Source organism: Anolis sagrei, chromosome 10 (assembly GCF_037176765.1).
Source record: "Anolis sagrei isolate rAnoSag1 chromosome 10, rAnoSag1.mat, whole genome shotgun sequence".
NCBI classification, from domain to species: domain Eukaryota; kingdom Metazoa; phylum Chordata; class Lepidosauria; order Squamata; family Dactyloidae; genus Anolis; species Anolis sagrei.
The window spans coordinates 12,062,545-12,084,119 of NC_090030.1; the positions used below are offsets into that span (position 1 = coordinate 12,062,545).

Sequence of the window (21,575 nt, forward strand, 5' to 3'; positions counted from 1 at the left end):
AGTCGCTCTCCATTGTCCTGGGAAAGACCAAATTGCTGGAATCCCTTTCTACTGCCCAGAGAATTATTAGTTGCCTTCTTCCCTCTTTGAAAGTATTCCCGCTGCCTTAAGAAAGCTCAAAATATTCTTAAGGATTCATCTTACCCTGGATATTCCTTTTTGAATGATGACCATCTGGCAGATGGTACAGGGAGATAAAAACAAGGACAAATAGGCTGAGAGGTAGCTTTTATCCTAAAGCTGTGACTATGGTTTCACACTAATAGGGCATTAGGAGCTGTGCAATAGTGATTAGAATGTAATTCTACATATATAATGTGTCTTGGGGATGGCATTTAATTTCACTGTACGGTGTACAATGACAATAAAGTTATTCTATTCTATTTTATTCTAAGTCAGCGTTTCTCAACCTGGGGGGGTCGCAAGAGGGATGTTCAAGAGGTCGAGAAAGACCATCAGAAATCACAGTTTATTTCTTGGTCATGGGGGTTCTTTGTGGGACGTTTGGTCCAATTCTATTGTTGGTGGGGTTCAGAATGCTCTTTGAGTGTAGGTGAACTATAAATCCCAGCAACTACAACTCATAAATGTCAAGGTCTATTTTCCCCAAACTCCCCCAGTGTTCACATTTGGGCATATTGAGTATTTGTGCCAAGTTTGGTCCAGACCCATCATTGTTTCAATTTACAGTGATCTCTGCATGTAGGTGAACTACAACTCCAAAACACAAGGTCAATACCCACCAAACCCTTCCAGTATTTTCTGTTGGTCATGGGAGTTTTGTGTGGCAAGTTTAGTTCAATTCCATCGTTGGTGGAGTTCAGAATGCTCTTTGATTGTAGGTGAGCTATAAATCTCAGCAACTACAACTCCCAAATGACAAAATCAATCCCCCCCCCCCCAACCTCACCAGTATTTAAATTTGAGCGTATCAGGTATGTGTGCCAAATTTGGTCCAGTGAATGAAAATACATCCTGCATATCAGATATTCGTATGATACATAACAGTTGCAAAATTACAGTTATGAAATAGCAATGGACATAATTTTATGTTTGGGGGTCACCACAACAAGAGGAACTGTATTAAGGGGTCGTAGCATTAGGAAGGTTGAGAACCACTGGTATAGGGTGATAAAAACAAGGACAAATAGGCTGAGAGATAGCTTTTATCCTAGAGCTGTGACTATGGTTTCAAACTAATGGGGCATTAGGAGCTGTGCAATAGTGATTAGAATGTGGAAGGATGGGTGTTTTGTTTTTGTAATGCTACATATATAATGTGTCTTGGGGATGGCATTTAATTTCGCTTTATGGTGTACAATGACAATAAATTTATTCTATTTATTCTAAGGCAGAGTTTCTCAACCTGGGGGTGGGGACCCCTGTGGGGGTCGCAAGAGGGGTGTCCAAGAGGTCAACAAAGACCATCAGAAAACACAATATATTTGTTGGTTATGGGGGTTCTTTGTGGGAAGTTTGGCCCAATTCTACCGTTGGTGGGGTTCAGAATGCTTGTTTGAGTCCACAGTGCTCCCTGGATGTAGGTGAACTACAACTCCAAAACTCAAGGTCAATGCACACCAAACCCTTCCAGTATTTTCTGTTGGTCATGGGGATTCTGTGTGGAAAGTTTGGCCCAATTCCATTGTTGGTGGGGTTAAGAATGCTCTTTGAGTGTAGGTGAACTATAAATCCCAGCAATTACAACTTCCAAATGTCAAGGTCGATTTTCCACACACTCCACCATTGTTCACATTTGGTCATATTGAGTATCCGTGCCAAGTTTGGTACAGATCCATCATTGTTTGAGTCCACAGTGCTCTCTGGATGTAGGTGAACTACAACTCCAAAACTCAAGGCCAATGCCCACCAAACTCTTCCAGTATTTTCTGTTGGGAGTTCTGTGTGCCAAGTTTGGTTCAAGTCCATCATTGATGGAGTTTAGAATACTCTTTGATTGTAAGTGAACTATAAATCCCAGCAATTACAACTCCCAAATGACAAAATTAGTCCCCTTCCCAACTCCTCCAATATTTCCACAAGGATAGTAACACATCCAGGTGTCCCCCAGGCAACGTCCTTGAAGACGGCCAATTCTCTCACACCAGAAGCGACTTGCAGTTTCTCAAGTCGCTCATGACATGAAAAAAAATTGAAACTCCAATATGATATTAAAACTACATTCATGGACATAATTCTTTGGGTTAATTCACACGCAGACACGCATATTGCTAGGCTTTATTATCAACCGTCTTTTTTCCTTTTTGCATGGTTCAATTTCCTCATCCCATTTGCATTTATTCTCCTCTCTAAAATTGCTCCCTATTTCTTCATTGACTATCTCATAACTGTACGTCTCTATAACAACTGTAATCATATCTCCCATAGGATATTCAATTAATTATAATAATAAAGCAGTTGAAATGTGTGGCTGCATTAAACGGTGAATGACTCTTTGGTTGGCCCAGGCATCAGCTGCAGAGGAAGGTTAATGGGAGAATCTGTAACGCATGAATCTGGTATGACTCACATCTCCCCATCTAGATGAAGCCAACTGGAATGTGGGAGGCATTTACACTGCAGAATCAATGCAGTTTGAATCCACTTTAACTGCTATGGCTCAATACAATGGAATCATGAGATTTGTAGTTTTATAAGGTCTTCAGTCTTCACTGCCAAAGAGTGCTGTTGCCTCACCAAACTACAACTCCTATGATTATAGCATTGAGCCATGGCAGTTCAAGTAGTGTCAAACTGCATTAATACTACAATGTAAAGCAGGTATAGGTCCAGGGGCCGGATGTGGCCCCTTGGGCTCTTTCATCAGGCCCTCCTCTCTCTCACCAGCCTATCTTTCTTTCCTTCTCTCTTTCCTTCTTCCTTCCCTCACTTTCCTATTTCTCCCTTCGTTCTTCCTTCTACCCTTTTGTCCTTCCCTCTCTTCTTCTTCCTTCCCTCTCTTTCTCCTTCCTTCCTTCCTTCCCTTTTGTCTTTCCTCCCTCCATTCCCTTCCACCTTTCCTTCCTTCTCTTCCTCCTTTTCTTCCTTCCTTCTCTCTTTCTTTCTTCCTTGCCTCCTTCCTCACTTTCCTCTTTCTCCCTTCCTTCTTCCTTCCCTTCTACCCTTTCATCCTTCCCTTTCTCCTTCTTCCTTCCCTTTTTCTCCTTCCTTCCTTCCCTTTTATCTTTCCTCCTCTCTCCATTCCCTTCCACCTTTCCTTCCTTCTCTTCCTCCTTTTCTTCCTTCCTTCCTTCCTTCCTTCCTTCCTTTCCTCAGGTCCTCATCTCTCTCACCATCCTATCTTTCTTTCCTTCTCTCTTTCCTTCTTCCTTCCCTCACTTTCCTATTTCTCCCTTCGTTCTTCCTTCCCTTCTACCCTTTTGTCCTTCCCTCTCTTCTTCTTCCTTCCCTTTTGTCTTTCCTCCCTCCATTCCCTTTCACCTTTCCTTCCTTCTCTTCCTCCTTCTCTTCCTTCCTTCTTGCTTTCCTTTCTCATTCTCTTCCTTAATTTCCTCTTTCTCCCTTTCTCCTTACTTCCCTTTTACCTTCATCCTTCCTTCCCTCCCTCCCTCAGGCCCTCATCTCTTTCACCATTCTATTTTTCCGTCCTTCTCTCGTTTTTCCTTCTTTCCCTCTTTCCCTCACTTTCCTCTATCTCCTTTACTTCTTCCTTCCTTTCTACCCTTTCATCCTTCCCTCTCTTTTTCCTTCCTTCCCTCTCTTTCTCCTTCCTTCCTTCCTTCCTTCCTTCCTTCCCTTTTGTCTTTCCTCCCTCCCTCCATTCCCTTCCACCTTTCCTTCCTTCTCTTCTACTTTTTCTTCCTTCCTTCTCTCTTCCTTTTCTCCTTCCCTTCCTTACTTTACTCTTTCTCCCTTCTTCCTTCCCTTCTACCTTCTCAGCCTTCCTTCCTTCCTTCCTTCCTTCCTTCCTTCCTTCCTTCCTTCCTTCCTTCCCTCCCTTTTGCCTTTCCTTCCTTCTCCCTTCTCTCCTCCCATTCTCTTCCACCCTTCCTTCCTTCTTTCCTTTCTCCCTCCCTCTGTTATTTTTTTCCTTTCTCCCTTTCTTCTCGGGGATGTTTACCTGGGAGAAGAGATGGTTGAGAGGGAATATATGAACCATGTTTCAAGATATTGTTGAAGGCTTTCATGGCCGGAATCCTCACAACCTCTGAGGATGCTTGCCATAGATGCAGGCGAAATGTCAGGAGAGAATACTTCTGTAACATGGTCATGCAGTCTGAAAAACCTACAACAACCCATGTTTTAAAATGTAAAAGAGTGTCCCATTGACTGTTATGTATATTAATTTTAATTAATATGTTTAAGTAGAGGTGCATTTCTACAAATCACATTTGCTGATCGTCATCTGACTGCTTGCATCTTCAAAGAATGCATGACTCCCCGTGTCTCAAAAAGCCATCTTGCCATTTGTTTTGACCCTGCAGCATTCTCCAGTGAGGCTCATGCTTTCCTCGGCTCCAAGATGACCACCCCTAATTTTGCCACAGCGTCCAGTGTATCATCATTGCGTTGACTCTCCAGGAGCACATGCTTGGCAAGACCCTTCCATCGTGAGTATGAACAGACTAACTTCCTTATGGGAAATTGAGCAAAGAGGTCCTGTAACAGGAGGTGGAAACGCAGCCTCTTTGGCTAGCTCAGTGTGAAGTTGGATTAGAGTATACATGCAGGCTTCTGAGATTCACAAAGCTCTTTATAAGGAAGGGGTGCAAAAGTGAATTTGAACATTGAGCTAATTCCATTTCATCCAAGATGGTGTCTCTTGTCTCTTGGCACCTGTCTGCCCTTCTCTGACCAGTAGCCATATATGGTGCAGCGGGTTAAACCGCTGAGCTGCTGAACTTACTGACTGAAAGGTTGGTGGCTCAAATCCAGGGAGTGGGGTGAGCTCCCACTGTTATGAATAGTTGCGCCCCTGATGGTGCAGCGGATTAAACCACTGAGCTGCTGAACTTGCTGACTGAAAGGTTGGCAGTTCAAATCCAGGGAATGGGGTGAGTTCCCTCTATTATGTATAGTTCCCCCCTGATGGTGCAGCGGGTTAAACCGCTGAGCTGCTGAACTTACTGACTGAAAGGCTGGCAGTTTGAATCCAGGGAGTGGAGTGAGCTCTCGCTGTTATGTATAGTTGCACCCTGATGGTGCAGTGGGTTAAACCGCTGAGCTGCTGAACTTGCCAACTGAAAGGTTGGCATTTCAAATCCAGGGAGTGGGGTGAGCTCCTGCTGTTATGTATAGTTGCACCCCCGATGGTGCGGCGGGTTAAACTGCTGAGCTGCTGAACTTGCTGACTGAAAGGTTGGCGGTTCAAATCCAGGGAGTGGGGTGAGCTCCCTCTATTATGTATAGTTCCTCCCTGATGGTGCAGCGGGTTAAACCGCTGAGCTGCTGAACTTGCTGACTGAAAGGTTGGCAGTTCAAATCCCTTGAGTGGGGTGAGCTCCTGCTGTTATGTATAGTTGTGCCCCCGATGGTGCAGCAGGTTAAACTGCTGAGCTGCTGAACTTACTGACTGAAAGGTTGGCGGTTTGGATCCAGTGAGTGAGGTGAGCTCCTGCTGTTATGTATAATTGACCCTCCTGATGGTGCAGAGGGTTAAACCACTGAGCTGCTGAACTTGCAGACTGAAAAGTTGGTGGTTTGAATCCACGGAGTAGGGTGAGCTCCTGCTGTTAGCCCCAGCTTCTGCCAGCCTAGCAGTTCAAAAACATAGGTACCATTTCTGCAGGAAGGTAATGGCATGCCATACAGTCATGCTGGCCACATGAGCTCGGAGGTGTCTACGGACAACGCTGACTCTTGGGCTTAGAAATGGAGATGTGCACCAATCCCCAGAGTTGGACTCAACTAACTTAATGTCAAGGGAAACCTTTACCTTTGCCTTATATGTATAGTTGAGTTTCATACTCATGCTTTTGATTATTCACAATTATAAAACTTACCATCTCCCAAAGTTGGGCTTGCCATGTGAACATTCAAATGACAGTCCCATCCTCAGGAGAAATGTCTGCCCTGTTCCACCTGGTATTTTCATTCTTTTCCAAAAGGAAACAGAGAAATCACAACTAATACACATACATACACACATTCAACTTGTCTCATTTTCAACAGACCTCTGAGGATGCCTGCTACAGATGCAGGCGAAATGTCAGGGAAAAATGCTACTGGAACATGGACATACAATCCGAAAAATTCACAGCAACCCATATGAGTCAAGTTTGTAGGTAGTCAAATCCTCAAAAGTTAAACTTGTAAACATTGAGAGTTGACTGTATTATATTATATAGTTATTTTGGAATAGGCTCAAAGAAGGACGATAAGGATGATACAAGGGATGGAGAACAAAATATATTAGGGAAAGGTCGAATGAGTGAAGCAACTTGATGATTGAGGAGTAAGATAATTACACGTCTAAAATATCCAAAGTGCTGAGATGATATTTGCTCTTTGCTGCCTGAGGGTAGAGCCAGGGTTATTGATTTCAAGCTACAGGAAAGTAGAATTTGATTGAACATTAAAAGGAACTTTCTGATGGTTGGAGTGGTTCCGCAATGGAACTTATTTTTTCATGTCAAGAACGACTTGAGAAACTGCAAGAGAGAACTGGCCATCTGCAAGGATGTTGTCCAGGGGATGCCAGATTTTTTACAACCTTGTGGAAGACTTCTCTCATGAGAAGCTGGAGCTGACAGACAGGAGCTCACCCTGCTCCCTGGATTCAAACCACCAACCTTTCTGTCTGCAGTCCTGCCGGCACAAAGGTGACACTGTAGGCTCCAGAAATTGTACTATTGAGCTAAAAAGGAGGTAGGTTTCTTTCTCTGGATGTCTTCAGCAAAGGCTCTGGACAGCTACCATCTGGGGATTCGCTAGTTGCAATGAACAGGGGATTGCACTCCGTAGCCTTTGGAACCCTTTACCCTTTTATGACTCTATGATTCAGTTTCCCCTAGGAGCGTTTGCTTCTCTTTCCCCCTCTGAAGCAGATGAGCAACATTTGGCTTTGGGTTCGCATGTGTTGTCAAAGGGAGAGACCAATAATGGCATTGAAAGCTTGGGGCAGGAAGCCATGCATGACCTTGAGATAAGAGTGCATCCCGCTCGCTATGGACATTGAGTCACTTAATGGAACATAGCTTGAAAGGCCACAATTAAAAGGGACCGGGCCATTTCTCAGTTATTTTCTCATGTAACGTGGCTCTGGTTAGGGAGCAATAGCTTGCCCACGGTAGGGAAGGGAAAATATATGAAAATATTTATTTATTTATTTATTCAATTAATAAATATACCCCCAAAATGCTCAAAAATGATTCTCGAGCACCCTAATAAGGATAATCCTAGACTGATATGAAGCTTTACAGTTTAACTGCATTAGATGAGTCTGCACTGACCATATAATGCAGTTGCAATGTAGATGCGGCCAGATTTGAGCTGGACAAAATAAAGCCACATTATCTGAACATTTGGCAGGAAGCAGCCAAGCTTTGAAGCTGCAATACTATTCAAGAGCAACACTCAGAAAACAGGGAAACTCCAGAAGGAAACCATCAGGGCCAGCTAACACCTCCCAACAAAGGATTCCCCCAGGAAGGAAGCAGCCAAGCTTTGAAGCTGCAAGGCCATTCAATGCTAATCAAGGTGTCCAATGATTGTCAAACATCAGGAAACCCTGATAAGGATAATCCTGGACTGATATGAAGCTTTACAGTTTAACTGCATTAGATGAGTCTACACTGACCATATAATGCAGTTGCAATGTAGATGCGGCCAGATTTGAGCTGGACAAAATAAAGCCACATTATCTGAACATTTGGCAGGAAGCCGCCAAGCTTTGAAGCTGCAAGGCTATTCAAGAACAACACTCAGAAAACAGGGGAACTCTAGACAGGAAACAATTGGGGCCAGCTAACACCTCCCAACAAAATATCTCCCAGGAAGGAAGTAGCCAAGCTTGGAAGTTGCAAAGCTATTCAAGAACAACACTCAGAAAACAGGGGAACTCTAGACAGGAAACAATCGGGGCCAGTTAACACCTCCCAACAAAGGATTCCCCCAGGAAGGAAGCAGCCAAGCTTTGAAGCTGCAAGGCTATTCAAAAACAACATTCAGAAAACAGGGGAACTCCAGAAGGAAACAATCAGGGCCAGCTAACACCTCCCAACAAAGGATTCCCCCAGGAAGAAAGTAGCCAAGCTTTGAAGCTGCAAGGCTGATCAATGCTCATCAAGGTGGCCAATTGCAATATTCACATTGACAAGAGTTCTTTCTCCTATCCTGGACATCATTCCATAGATATATAAACCTCACTTGTCTAGTTTCCAACAAACCTCACAATCTCTGGGGATGCCTGCTATAGATGTGGGCAAAATGTCAGGAGAGAATGCTTCTGGAACATGGCCATACAGCCCAGAAAACTCACAGCAACCTAGTGATTCTGAACATTTGTGCCATGTTTATTACCATGCTTCAATTGGCCTTTCCAAGAATAATTTCAGTAAACTCATTCAACCAAAAAAACCCAAAAAAACAATTACAGTCCTGGTCCAATATGTGAACAAATCTTGACTATTATCTGAAATTTCTTTTGCCCATTTGGGATATTGGTTTGCGACTTCATCATCGCGTTCATAAATATCCACTTTTATGAGCGCCTTTTGAGGAAGTGGCTGAAGCTTTCCAGAATGCGGAGCATGAATCATGATGTGCCCAAATGGTTCTTTGCAATCACGCTCATCAGGCTGTCGAGAAACATGGTGCAATTTGAGGAGGAATATTCTTGAAAGCTTTGGCCTTTGCTTCAAAGAGTGTTTCACTCCCTCCTTGCACAAATGACAATTTTCCTAAATGTAAATGCATGCTGTTTCTGCTTTTAAGAAAGTTTGCTGAAAGATTACCAGAACCTCTCTATCAAAGAGTGCTTGATGCCCCACCAAATTACACATCTTGTGATTCCATAGTATTAAGCTACAGCAGCTTAAGTGCTGTCAAACTGCATTAATTCTACAGTGTAGATAATGTATGGGCAAACCCAGGCCTGGGGGCCAGATGTGACCTCTTGGGCTCTTTTCTCAGTTCCTCCTCTCTCACACCATCTTGTCCTTCCTTCCTTCTTTCTTTCCTTCCTCCTTCTCTCCCTCCCTCTTTCTCCCTCCCTCCCTCCTTCCTTTCCACTCTTTCGTCCTTCCTTCCTTCGCTCTTTCCTCCCTCCTTCTCTCTCTTTCTCCTTCCTTCCTTCTTTCCCTTTTGTCTTTCCTTCCTTCCCCCTCCCTCATTCTCTTCCTTCCTTCTTTCTTTCCTTCCTTCCCTTTTGTTTTTCCTTCCTTTTCGCTTCCTTCCTCCATTCTCTTCCACCTTTCCTTCCACCCTTCCTTCCACCCTTCCTTCCCTTCTGTCTTTCCTTCCTTCTCCCATCCTCCTTCCATTCTCTTCCACCCTCCCTCGCTTCCTCCCTCCCTCCATTCTCTTTCTTCCTCCTTCCCTCCCTCCCGTCTTTCCCTTCTTCTCCCTCCCTCCATTCCCTTCCTCTCTTCCTTCCACTCTTCCTTCCTTCCTTCCCTTTTGTCTTTGCTTCATTCTCTGTCCCTCCCTCCATTCTCTTTCACCTTTCCTTCTTTCCTTCTTTCCTTCCTTCCTTCTCCCTTCCTCCCTCCATTCTCTTTCTTCCTCCCTCCCTCCCTCCCTCCCTTCTCTTTTGTCTTTCCCTTCTTCTCCCTCCCTCCCTCCCTCCCTTCCTTCCTTCCTTCCTTCCTTCCACCCTTCCTTCCTTCCTTCCTTCCTTCCTTCCTTCCTTCCTTCCTTCCTTCCCTTTTGTCTTTGCTTCATTCTCTCTCCCTCCCTCCATTCTCTTCCACCCTTCCTTCTTTCCTTCCTTCCTTCTTTCCTTCCTTCCTTCCTTCCTTCCTTCCAGCCTTCTCTTCCTCCTTTTCTTCATTCCTTCTTTCTTTTTTTCCTTCCTTTTTACCTCCTGGGAAATATTTAACTGGGAGAAGAGAAGGTCGAGAGGGAACATGAGAACCATGTTTCAAGATTTCAAAGGATGTCCCCTTCCTGCTGATACAGTACCTATTGATCAACTCACATTGCATGTTTTCAAACTGCTAGATTGGCAGAAGCTGGGGCTAACAGCAGGAGCTCACGACTCTCCCTAGATTCGAACTAGCGACCTTTCGGTCAGCAAGTTCAGCAGCTCAGTGGTTTAACCCACTGTGCCTGGAGGCTTCAGGTGCAGAATATCTGAACACATTCACATAAAGGTTTATACCTGAGATATACATACATACATACATACATACATACATACATACATACATACATACATATATCATTACATTACAATGGGAATTTTTTCTAAATTCAACTTTTTGAATTTTAAACATCTGTCATTGACAAAACAACACACCGATGCTGCAAAGCACATATACACACACTTTGATTTCAGCAAGCTAGGAAAACTCTCCTAAGGCTGGTGATAGTCATTCAGTCAGGTGCTCCGCATCATCTGACTCACGCCGCAGCCCAGCGCTTGCATCTCCATCTGTCTATCGCCTCATGCCTTGCTTCATTATATCTGGTTTCCATGGCAGCGCCATCCTTTTCCAGGGGTTTCTCTATATGTCACCTATGCTCTTCTTCATCATCTCTTGCGTTCTGCCAGACTGGAACCAATCGGAGACAGAACCTAATTCCAGGAACGCAACTTGAACAGGAAGGAAAAGTAGTCTTGCGGCAACTTTAAATGAACCTCATGACTCTCTTTTAGAAAGGAAAAAAAAACAAGGATAAAAGTGCAAAAAGGTCTAGGTTGAAAGCACAGGGGACTGTATATGAAATAATGAGATAGAACAGGAAGAACCGAAGAGTTGTTTCGCTCCACCTTTTCTGTCCAGAGATGGATGAATCCACAGATTTCAGTGGACACTTCTCTCTAGTTTGAGAACAAAGCAAAAATCCTGTCCTAAAACATTATTATAAATGTGATAGGCATCTTTGTGCACATTTTCCCCAAATTGCACATTTCCGACATGTTTTTCCACACTTTATTGGATACTAGATCAAGAGTTCTCAAACTTTTTCAGCTATTGAGCCCTTTTTGAAGCAAAAGGTTTTCACGGAGTCCCAAAATATGTTTAAATATATTATATTATATTATATTATATTATATTATATTATATTAGTAAGGTAAGGTAAGGTAAAGGTTTTCCCCTGACATTAAGTCCAGTTGTGTCTGAATCTTGAGGTTGGTGCTCATCTCAATTTCTAAGCAAAAGAGCCGGCATTGTTCGTAGACCCCTCCAAGGTCATGTGGCCAGCATGACTGCATGGAGCATTATATTGTATTATATTATACTAGCCGTCCCCTGCCACGCAATGCTGTGGCCCAGTCTGTGTACATGTGTTTTGTGTATATGTGTGTGTGTGTGTGTGTATGTGGTTTTGTGCATGTGTTGTAATGTATGTTTTACTTTTGGCTTTTTAAGTCTGTGTTTTTCAGTGTTTTTGTGAGTGATGGTCACTCATTGGCCTGATAGGTGTATTTTGTCCAAATTTGGTCAATTCATCCAGTGGTTTTTGAGTTATGTTAATCCCACAAATGAACATTACATTTTTATTTATATAAATTACTAGCCGTCCCCTGCCACGCATTGCTGTGGCCCACATGGGGGTTCAGTGTGGGAGGTTTGGCCCAATTCTATCATTGGTGGGGTTCGAAATGCTCTGTGATTGTAGGTGAACTATAAATCCCTGCAACTACAACTCCCAAATGTCAAGATTCTATTTTCTCCGAACTCCAGCAGTGTTCATATTTGGGCATATTGAGTATTCGTGTAGAGTTTGGTCCAGATCCATCATTGTTTGAGTCCACAGTGATCTCTGGATGTAAGTGAACTACAACTCCAAAACCAAAGCACACTGCCCAGCAAATCCTTCCAGTATTTTCTGTTGGTCATGGGAGAACTGTGTGCCAAGTTTGGTTCAATTCCCTCATTGGTGAAGTTCAGAATGCTCTTTGATTGTAGGTGAACTATAAATCCCAGCAATTACAACTCCCAAATGACGAAATCAATTTTTTTGAGTGAAGGACATACATTGGGTTGTTAGGTGTATTGTGTCCAAATTTGGTGTCAATTCATCCAGTAGTTTTTGAGTTATGTTAATCCCACAAATGAACATTACATTTTATTTATATAGATTATGTATGTAAATATCAGGCGACATAACTAAGCCAGTATTTCAGTGGAAGACCCCAGGAGCCATCTAGTCCAACCCCCTTCTGCCATGCAGGAAATAGACAACCAAAGCACCCCCAGAGCAGTGGGAGGGAAATGGGGTTTTGGAAGCAAGGAAGGTAAAGGGGAAAGGATTTGTACAATGAAGGTTGGGAGGAAAAAAAGGCTTTTGGGGGCTAGGGAGGTGGGGGAGAAGCAGGAAGGAGGAGAGAAAGCTTGGGGGAGGAGGGGGAGTAGGAGGAGGAGGTGGAGTAGGAGGAGGAGTAGGAGGAGGAGTAGGAGGAGGAGGAGGAAGCGCGGAGCCCCTCGGTACGGTTCATGGAGCCCCAAGGACTCTGCAGAGCACATCTTGAGAACCGCCCTACTGGATAGACCAATAGATAATATGGACTAATCTGAGACATAAATTTGAGAAGCATTTTTGTTGTGTATTCCTGCCTAGCACTGGGTTGGATTTGATAGTTCTTGTGATGTTTTCCCATTTGATTCCATGAGAATTGACATTCTTCTCCATCTCCAGACAGAGCGCAGCAGTGAAATCCTGAGGCTTTAAAATATCTCTGACTGTTTTCCTTTGTGTTTCCCTCTTAGTTTACCACCTGATTTCATGATGACTGAGGGTTTAGATCAGAGATTCAGTTGTCTCACCTGGGAACAGCTTCAAATCCTGGATCAAGTGCTCACAGAGGTGATCCCCATTCATGGAAGAGGGAATTTTCCAACACTGGAGGTAAAGCCAAAGGACATCATCCGGGTGGTCAAAGAGCAGCTGATCAAGAAGCAGATTGTCATCCGGGACATACGCCTGAACGGCTCCACGGCGAGTCACATCCTCGTTAAGCAAAATGGGACCAGCTACAAGGACCTGGACATCATTTTTGGGGTCGAGCTTCCAAGTGAGCAAGAGTTCCAAGTGGTGAAGGAGTCTGTTTTGAATTGTCTCTTGGACTTCTTACCCAAATGTGTCAACAAGGAGAAGATCACAGCCCAGACCATGAAGGACGCCTATGTCCAGAAGATGGTCAAAGTGTCCACAGATCATGATCGGTGGAGCCTCATCTCCTTGTCAAACAACAGTGGCAAGAACGTGGAGCTCAAATTTGTCAACTCTCTTAGACGGCAGTTTGAGTTTAGTGTTGATTCCTTTCAGATTATCCTGGACTCTGTGCTGGATGTTTACAGTGATGGAGACAGCAAATTGTCTGAGGATGCTCACCCGTGTGTTATTGCTGAGAGCATGTACGGAGAGTTTGATGAGGCCATGGACCACTTGAAGTACAAACTGATCGCCACAAGGAACCCTGAAGAGATCCGTGGCGGAGGCCTTTTGAAATACAGCAACCTCCTGGTTCGGGATTTTAAACCAGCCGACGAGGCCAAAATCAAATCCTTGGAACGTTACATGTGTTCTCGGTTTTTCATCGACTTCCCTGATGTGGCTGAGCAGCAGCGGAAGATTGAGTCATACTTACGGAACCACTTCATCGGGGAAGAGAAGAGCAAGTACGACTACCTGATGACTCTGCGCGCCGTCGTGAATGAAAGTACGGTCTGCCTCATGGGGCACGAGCGAAGGCAGACGCTGAACATGATCACCATCCTGGCTCTCAAAGTGCTCGGAGAGCAGAATATCCTCCCCAACACAGCCAACGTGACGTGCTACTATCAGCCCGCTCCGTACATCAGCGACAGGAACTTCAACAATTATTATATTGCGCATGGACAGCCCCCCATTATCTACCAGCCCTACTCCTTTCACATACACATGCAAAGTGGCATGGTGTAGTAGACCACAGCGCCTCCTTGCCTTACATCAATGTCTGCCCGTTCTCCCTCCTTAACCCTTTCCCTCTTCTCCCTCTCCGTTATTCTCTTCAAAATAAACCCCGTGTTAAAGCAAATTTTCCTATCACTTTTGATTTTCAGGACATTTTTTTTGTGTGTGCGTGTGCCCAAGTGCATGTGTGACGTGGCAAAGCACCTTGGGTGCGTCAGGCACTCATATGTCTCTCAGGCTGCTCTTGAAGTGTTGACTTAACATGTTGGATGAGTTTGATTTAAAACAATTGTGTCTTGAATTCACAACAAGTGTCCTAAAAGTGTTCTTGCATGTCTTTATGTACTTTCTCTCTCTCTTCTGTATTGCAGTAATTCAAAAGGCTAGGCCTCCGCTGGGTGGACGCCACTGACTATAATGTTACAAAATTCGGAAGTTTGTAGTATGCCTTGACAAGACGTGCAAGGGACTATGGATAGGTTCTGATGTGAAGTCTATATTCCTACCTCTCTTTCCGGTGCTGTGCATTCCTATAGAGTTCAGAAGGTGATAGGCAAAACCCATTTGGATGCAGGGATGTGGGTGAGGTTGTGTGATTTAATCTAGAGCAGGGCTTCTTAAACATGTTCCACTTGGAACCCCTTTTTGCCTGATAGATTTATTATTTTATTTACGTCATTATATGGAGCCCCCGGTGGCACAGTGGATTAAACCCTTGTGCCGGCAGGACTGAAGACCGACAGGTCACAGGTTCGAATCCGGGGAGAGTGCGGATGAGCTCCCTCTGTCAGCTCCAGTTTCCCATGTGGGGACATGAGAGAAGCCTCCCACAAGGATGGTAAAACATCAAAACAACCTGATGTCCCCTGGGCAACATCCTTGCAGACGGCCAATTCTCTCACACCAGAAGCAACTTGCAGTTTCTCAAGTCACTCCTGACACAAAAGAAAAAAAAGAAGTCATATTTATTCCGCTCATTTCAGCCCCAAGGCGACTCAGGGCGGCAAACTGAACTGGCACAATTAGATGCCATATACATACACATACATATCTCAGATTATCTTCACTATTTTTTCACTCATGCTTTGTTTGTAGCCTGAAGTGGCTGAACATAACTCTGTTGGCTCTCCCTTTTTCCTGGATTCATATCAATGCCTAAAACAGCCACTAGGTGGCAACTACACACTTGTTTCATTCAGTTAAAGGACCCCAAATAAGGGTATGACCCCCAGTTTAAGAAGCCTTGTTCTACAGCAGGAGTTCTTGAAGTTCGCTCTTTCAAGTACTTTGGATTTTAATTCCCAGAAGCCAAAAGTGTCTTGTCCCCTTAGGGATTCTGGGAGATGAAGCTGAAATGCCTGAAGGTTCATGTTTTCGGAACCATTGTTCTAGAGCAGTGGTTCTCAACCTGTAGATCCCCAGGTGTTTTGACCTACAACTCCCAGAAATCCCAGCCAGTTTACCAGCTGTTAGGATTTCTGGGAGTTGAAGGCCACATCTGGGGACCCACAGGTTGAGAACCACTGTTCTAGAGGTTCCAAATCAGAGTGGTTCTGTTCCACACATGATTTTGAAAAGTCCGGATGGCCCCTTTTGTAAATGAAAATATATAGGGCACAATTTGGAAGGTTCTTTATATATTGTTGAATGCTTTCATGGTTGGAATCACTGGGTTGTTGTAAGTTTTTTGGGCTATATTGCCATGTTCTAGAAGCATTCTCTCCTGATGTTTCGCCTGCATCTATGGAAGGCATCCTCAGAGGTTGTGGGGATGCCTGCCATAGATGCAGGCAAAAGTCAGGAGAGAATGCTTCTAGAACATGGCCATACAGCCCGAAAAACTTACAACAACCCAAGTTCTCTATGGCTGGGATCCTGCATGGAGCACTATGTCTGCAAGGCTCCTGACAAGACAATCTTGGTGTTCTTCTTTGATGGTCATTTGCAAGTAGGTGAAAAGCTACTGTGTATAACCAATAGAAGTCTAAAATCAACCCCAAAGTCATGGACTAACTTATCTACAGGTCCAAATTCTGTACCCAGTCAGCATCAGAGCCCTCTTACAATTTTTTCATATCCAAGACTTGTTCACCTTTGAGTTGTATGAATTTCATCTTTAGATGTTGAATGAGCATATCAATTATGTCTGATTGGCATCTTTAGCCACACTGGAGAAATTATCTGCATGTTACTCTCCCACCTGAGAATGCTTGAAATCTGTTGCTTGGAAAGAATGCAGGGATTTATTTGGAAGGTCAATAAGTATTCCATTTTTATGCAGGAAAGGAAATTACATTATGACCCCCATATCCATGAGGGATGCATTCCTGGATGTGCTGCAAAAATGCAAAACCATGAATAATGGTAACCTTATTGGTGGAAGCTCACTATCGACCACGCATGGGCAAACTTCGGCCCTCCAGGTGTTTTGGACTTCAACTCCAACAATTCCTAATAGCTGGTAGGCTGTTAGGAATTGTGAGAGTTGAAATCCAAAACACCCAGAGGACCAAAGTTTGCGCTTGCCTGCTATAGAATCATGCTGGAGGTCCTGGAAAATGTCTAGAAATGACATCTTTCTGACATTTCTAGGTCCTCCAGTGTGATTATGATTAACTTTGGCTCAAATATACCATAGAACTGAACTGACCTGCAAAATGTCTAGATCAGTGGTTCTCAACCCATGGGACGTGAGACCTAAATTAAGGTCCTCGGCTCTAGAACATTAAATATTGTTTTCTGTGGGCAAGCAGATGGCAACTACTGGATGGCATAGTTTATGTATCAGAAACTAGAACTGATGTAGTCTATCCAATGCAATTTTCTGAATCAGCACCCCAAATAACCAAACCAAAACTAATATTGAACAAAAACCGTTTCGTAACCCTTTTGGTACTAATAATGGAGAGTGTTCCCTGGTCAAGTAGTCCCTGATCAAAGTGGTCCCTGGACAAAAAAAGATTGGGAACTATTGTCTAGATCAGGGGTCCTCAAACTTTTTAAACAAAGGGCCAGATCACAGTCCCTAAAACTGTTGGAGGGCCAGATTATAATTTGAACAAAACATGAATTCCTATGCACACTGCACATATCTTATTTGCAGTGCAAAAAACAATTATAAACAATAGAATAATTAAAATGAAGAACAATTTTAACAAATATAAACTTACTAGTATTTCAATTGACGAGCTGGAATGTGTCCAGAGGAGGGTGACTAAAATGATCAAGGGTCTGGAGAACAAGCCCTATGAAGAGCGGCTTAGGGAACTGGGCATGTTTAGCCTGAAGAAGAGAAGGCTGAGAAGAGATATGATAGCCATGTATAAATATGTGAGAAGAAGCCACAGGGAGGAGGGAGAAAGCTTGTTTTCTGCTTCCTTGGAGACTAGGACGCAGAACAATGGCTTCAAACTACAAGAGAGGAGATTCCATCTGAACATTAGGAAGAACTTCCTGACTGTGAGAGCCGTTCAGCAGTGGAACTCTCTGCCCCGGAGTGTGGTGGAGGCTCCTTCTTTGGAAGCTTTTAAGCAGAGGCTGGATGGCCATCTGTCAGGGGTGATTTGAATGCAATATTCCTGCTTCTTGGCAGGGGGTTGGACTGGATGGCCCATGAGGTCTCTTCCAACTCTTTGATTCTATGATTCTATGATTCAATGGAAAGTGTGGGCCTGGTTTTGGCTGATGAGATAGAATTGTTGTTGTTGTGTGCTTTGAAGTCACTTCAGACTTAGGTTGACCCTAAGTGAGGGCCGGATAAATGACCTTGGAGAGCCGTATCTGGCCCCCAGGCCTTAGTTTGAGGACCCCTGGTCTAGATAATATGTATTTTTTTTCAGATGTGGAACTTCAGATCCCAGTTTTGTGGATACCTAGGTCATACTATAATATTGAGCCAACTTAACCTGAATGTATACATACATACACCCTTAGAAGAAACACCAGTTAGATCTAATTTTTTTTAATCCATTAAAAAATTGGAAACTGTTTCAACATGTTTAAGTTTTGTTTTCTAAATGGAAAGTCAAGGGATAATGTAGCCAGGAGAATCATTCACTAGCTGTGCCTTGTAGTGACTGTAGAATTATAAAGCTCAAACTATGTCTGTGTCATTTTATCTTCGGGAACCCACACATTGTGTTCTTATCTCTGGAGAAACTTTGCACAACTAACAATGGACCTGCTGGTGTTCTCACAGACAAAGTGGGTTTTTTTTCCAGTTTACATTCTGTTTAAGTCCATCTGTGTCATACCAGCAGTTTTGGAAATGAACCCTAGAGAAATTAATGGAAACGCTGCAATTGTTATTAATGGTTACGGAGGTGTATCATGACGCATAGGTGTACAATATTATACTCTATGAAAGACATCCTTATGCAAAAAAACCAGTCTCAGGTATATATATTGAAACACTTAATAAGGTCTTGTATTTCTTATACAGAGGCAGCAACTGAACGTTGCCAGAGAGTAACTCTTTGAAATATATGTATATACATGCCTATAGTCAATCGAACCATAGTCTTGTTTTGTAATTTTTTCCTTTCGTAACTAACCTGATTATGTAAATGTTCAAGTAGATCTGGAAACGTTTTCTGGTAATGTTTGATTGTGTTGAAACATAATATACAACCCTCTTACAGGGAATTTCTATGTGCAAACTGCTGCTTGGGCAACTTGGGTTTGTAGAAGACAATATGGAAACCTCATCTCCAGGTCTTGGCTGCACCTGCGAGCATCACCTGCGAATGCCTCGTTGAATCCATGGTTGTGTTCTTGCGCCGTTCTGAGTGGACTCACAAAAGTGTTTAGTGCATAGTGGCTTCTTTTTAATGAAAGCACGTGATAGTAGCTGTCCATTGCTCTGTCTGGCTGAGTCTACGCAGACTCATTGGGATTGGAGAATTCATGTTCCTTCCTATGTGGTTGGCACCAACCTCCCATATAATTTGTATTGCAAAATATATGGGGAAGGCTACAAGAGTGGATGGATACAGAACAGGGGCATTTTTAACATCTTCATCTTCTTCCTGAGTTTGTACTATTCTTCCCCATTAATACCTTTTGCTGCCTTAACCACACACTGATGTTGCTTGGCCACATGTATTCTGGTTTGCATCTAAAAATGTTAGCATTATATTGTTAGCGCAATGTGGTGGCGCAATGGGTTAAACCTTGATGCCATCTGGACTGCTCACCTGAAGGTTGGGTTGCTGACCTGAAGGTTGCTAGTTCAAACCCATAAGATGGGGTGAGCTCCCATCTGTCAGCTCTAGTTTTCAGGGACAGGAGAGAAACCTCTTAGCAGGATGGTAACGCATCAAGACATCCTCTCGGCAATGTAGACGGCCAATTCTCTCAAGCCAGAAGAAACTTGCAGTATGTTCTCAAATCACTTCTGGCATGATAAAAAAAGTATTCAGTATTGGGAAAGACCACAGGTGGTGATAGGAAAGGACCCATCAGAGTAGAAAACACTGGGCAAGGTGGACAAATAGCCTGGCTTAGAATGGGCAATGTCCAATGTGAAAGTAGAAAGGGGCCAATATGTGACAAGTACTTATATGAATCCACTCACTATTTCATTGCTATGGAGTATACTCTGCACAGCTTCCGGTTGGTATACCTTAACTATGATTTGGTTCTGGCAGCCCTTTTTGCATTGAGCGGGAGCAGACAGTGGTGTCCCTTCCTCCCAACACCCATATAATTGAATGTGTGCAGAAAGGAATCCAAACTTTTTGCTTCTGCATTGGCCCATTGGGAAAAAAACCTTTCTCTCCCTCCTCCTTTTTCCTTATTTTGAAAGGAGTAATCCCATGGATTGAAGCTCTGTAAAGAATGCCTAGCGGTGCACAATCCGTGTTTTGCATTCATTGTGCACCACAATCAATGCAATGGCCTTGTGCAGAGGCATCTGTGGTGGGCAATGGGAATTCATTGCCAAATGTAGTGAGCCAGCTCTACTGCATTGTCAAAGGCTTCCATGGCCGGAATTACTGGGTTGCTGTGCCTTTTTCGGGCAGTATGACCATGTTCCAGAAGCATTCTCTCCTGATGTTTCACCTACATCTATGGCAGGCATCCTCAGAGGTTGAGGTGTCTTTTGGAAAACTAGGCAAGGGGGGTTTATATATCTGTGGAATGTCCATGGTGGGAGAAAGCACTCTTGTCTGCTTGAGGCAAGTGTGAATGTTGCAATTTGCCACCGTGATTAACATCTAATGATCTTGCAATTTGTAGGCCTGGCTTGTTGCTGCCTGGGGAAATCCTTTGTTGGGAGGTGTTAGCTGTTTATTCTCTGTAACTTTTTCTGGCTTGTGATCCCACCAGTTCTTTGTCGCAGGCAGATGGTATTTGTGGCACAAGTTCCAATGAATCATCTGAGCAACGGTGTTGTGCCTCTGCTTGTAGTCTGTCTGCGCGATCTTCTTGCAGCAGCTGTTGGATGGGATCTATTATTTCATCTGCTTCCTTGCAGAGTCTACATTTGGGATCTGTCGTCAACTTTTCAATTCTGGCTTTGATGGCATTGGTTCTAACGGCTTGTCCTTGGTCTGCCAGAATCAGGCCCTTCGTTGTCTCCTTTTTCAGAGTTCCATTTGTGAGCCACAGCCATGTTTTTTCTTTGTCTATTATTATTATTATTATTATTATTATTATTATTATTATTATTATTATTATGGATTCCCAAGATGTTGTTCATTTTCATGGTTGTTTAATTGTGTGTTGTAGTATTGTCATTGTATATTGCTTTTTTGTTTGTGAGTTTTATTTAATTTGTTTTACTGTTGTTGTTATTGCTTGTATGGATGTATTGTGGGCTCGGCCTCATGTAAGCCGCAACGAGTCCGATGGGGAGATGGTAGTGGGGTATAAATAAAGATTATTATTATTATTATTATTATTATTATTATTATTATTATTATTATAATGGTTTCCTCCTTTCTGTTGAAATTGTCCACATGCTTGAGGATTTCAATGGCTTCTCTTAGTTTCCAACAGACCCCTCAATCTCTGAGGATGCCTGCCATAAATGGGGGCAAAACGTCAGGAGAGAATGCTTCTGGAACATGGACATACAGCCCAAAGACACACTTAGCAACCCATCTCTGCTGCATTTGGGGCTCAGGACATGTATCCCTCTCCCTGAGTCCTTCCCTGATAGCTGCATGGGAATGCCCAATTTGCCTATAACATGTATGTTTCATGAACTGACCCGATCCAATGATGCGCCTAACGGGTGCATTGAGCATAAGCTGACTTATTACCTTCAGGTATCAATCTTTTAAAAAGACTTGATCCAGCTACCTTTCTTTGTCTGCCTTTCCTTGCCAATTATGTACACCTTTTGCTCCGTGTTTATGTACTATCCCAATGTCAACAGTGTGTTAGAATCTATTAATTATTTGATAAAAACAGAAAGATATCCATGCCTGTTTTGAATGCATTCTGAACTTGCAAAAAGTTTACAGTTTCTGAGTACCCTTCTGTTGTCAGGCTGTCTGTGTACAGGTCAAAAAAAAGTGCTTACTTTATGTAATTATCGATAT

At 43.3% G+C, this 21,575-nt stretch overlaps 1 protein-coding gene across 1 annotated transcript in view; it reads left to right on the plus strand.

Annotated features, from left to right (window-relative positions):
* Positions 1-15,441, plus strand: part of TENT5D (terminal nucleotidyltransferase 5D) — a 35,546-nt gene extending 20,105 nt beyond the window's left edge. The window contains exons 2-3 of the mRNA XM_060756305.2: positions 4,446-4,571; positions 12,840-15,441. Coding sequence (XP_060612288.2) covers positions 4,549-4,571; positions 12,840-14,034 — 1,218 coding nt within the window. The 5' untranslated portion in view covers positions 4,446-4,548 and the 3' untranslated portion in view covers positions 14,035-15,441. The remainder of the gene's footprint in view (positions 1-4,445; positions 4,572-12,839) is intronic.
* Positions 15,442-21,575: the final 6,134 nt, after the last annotated feature.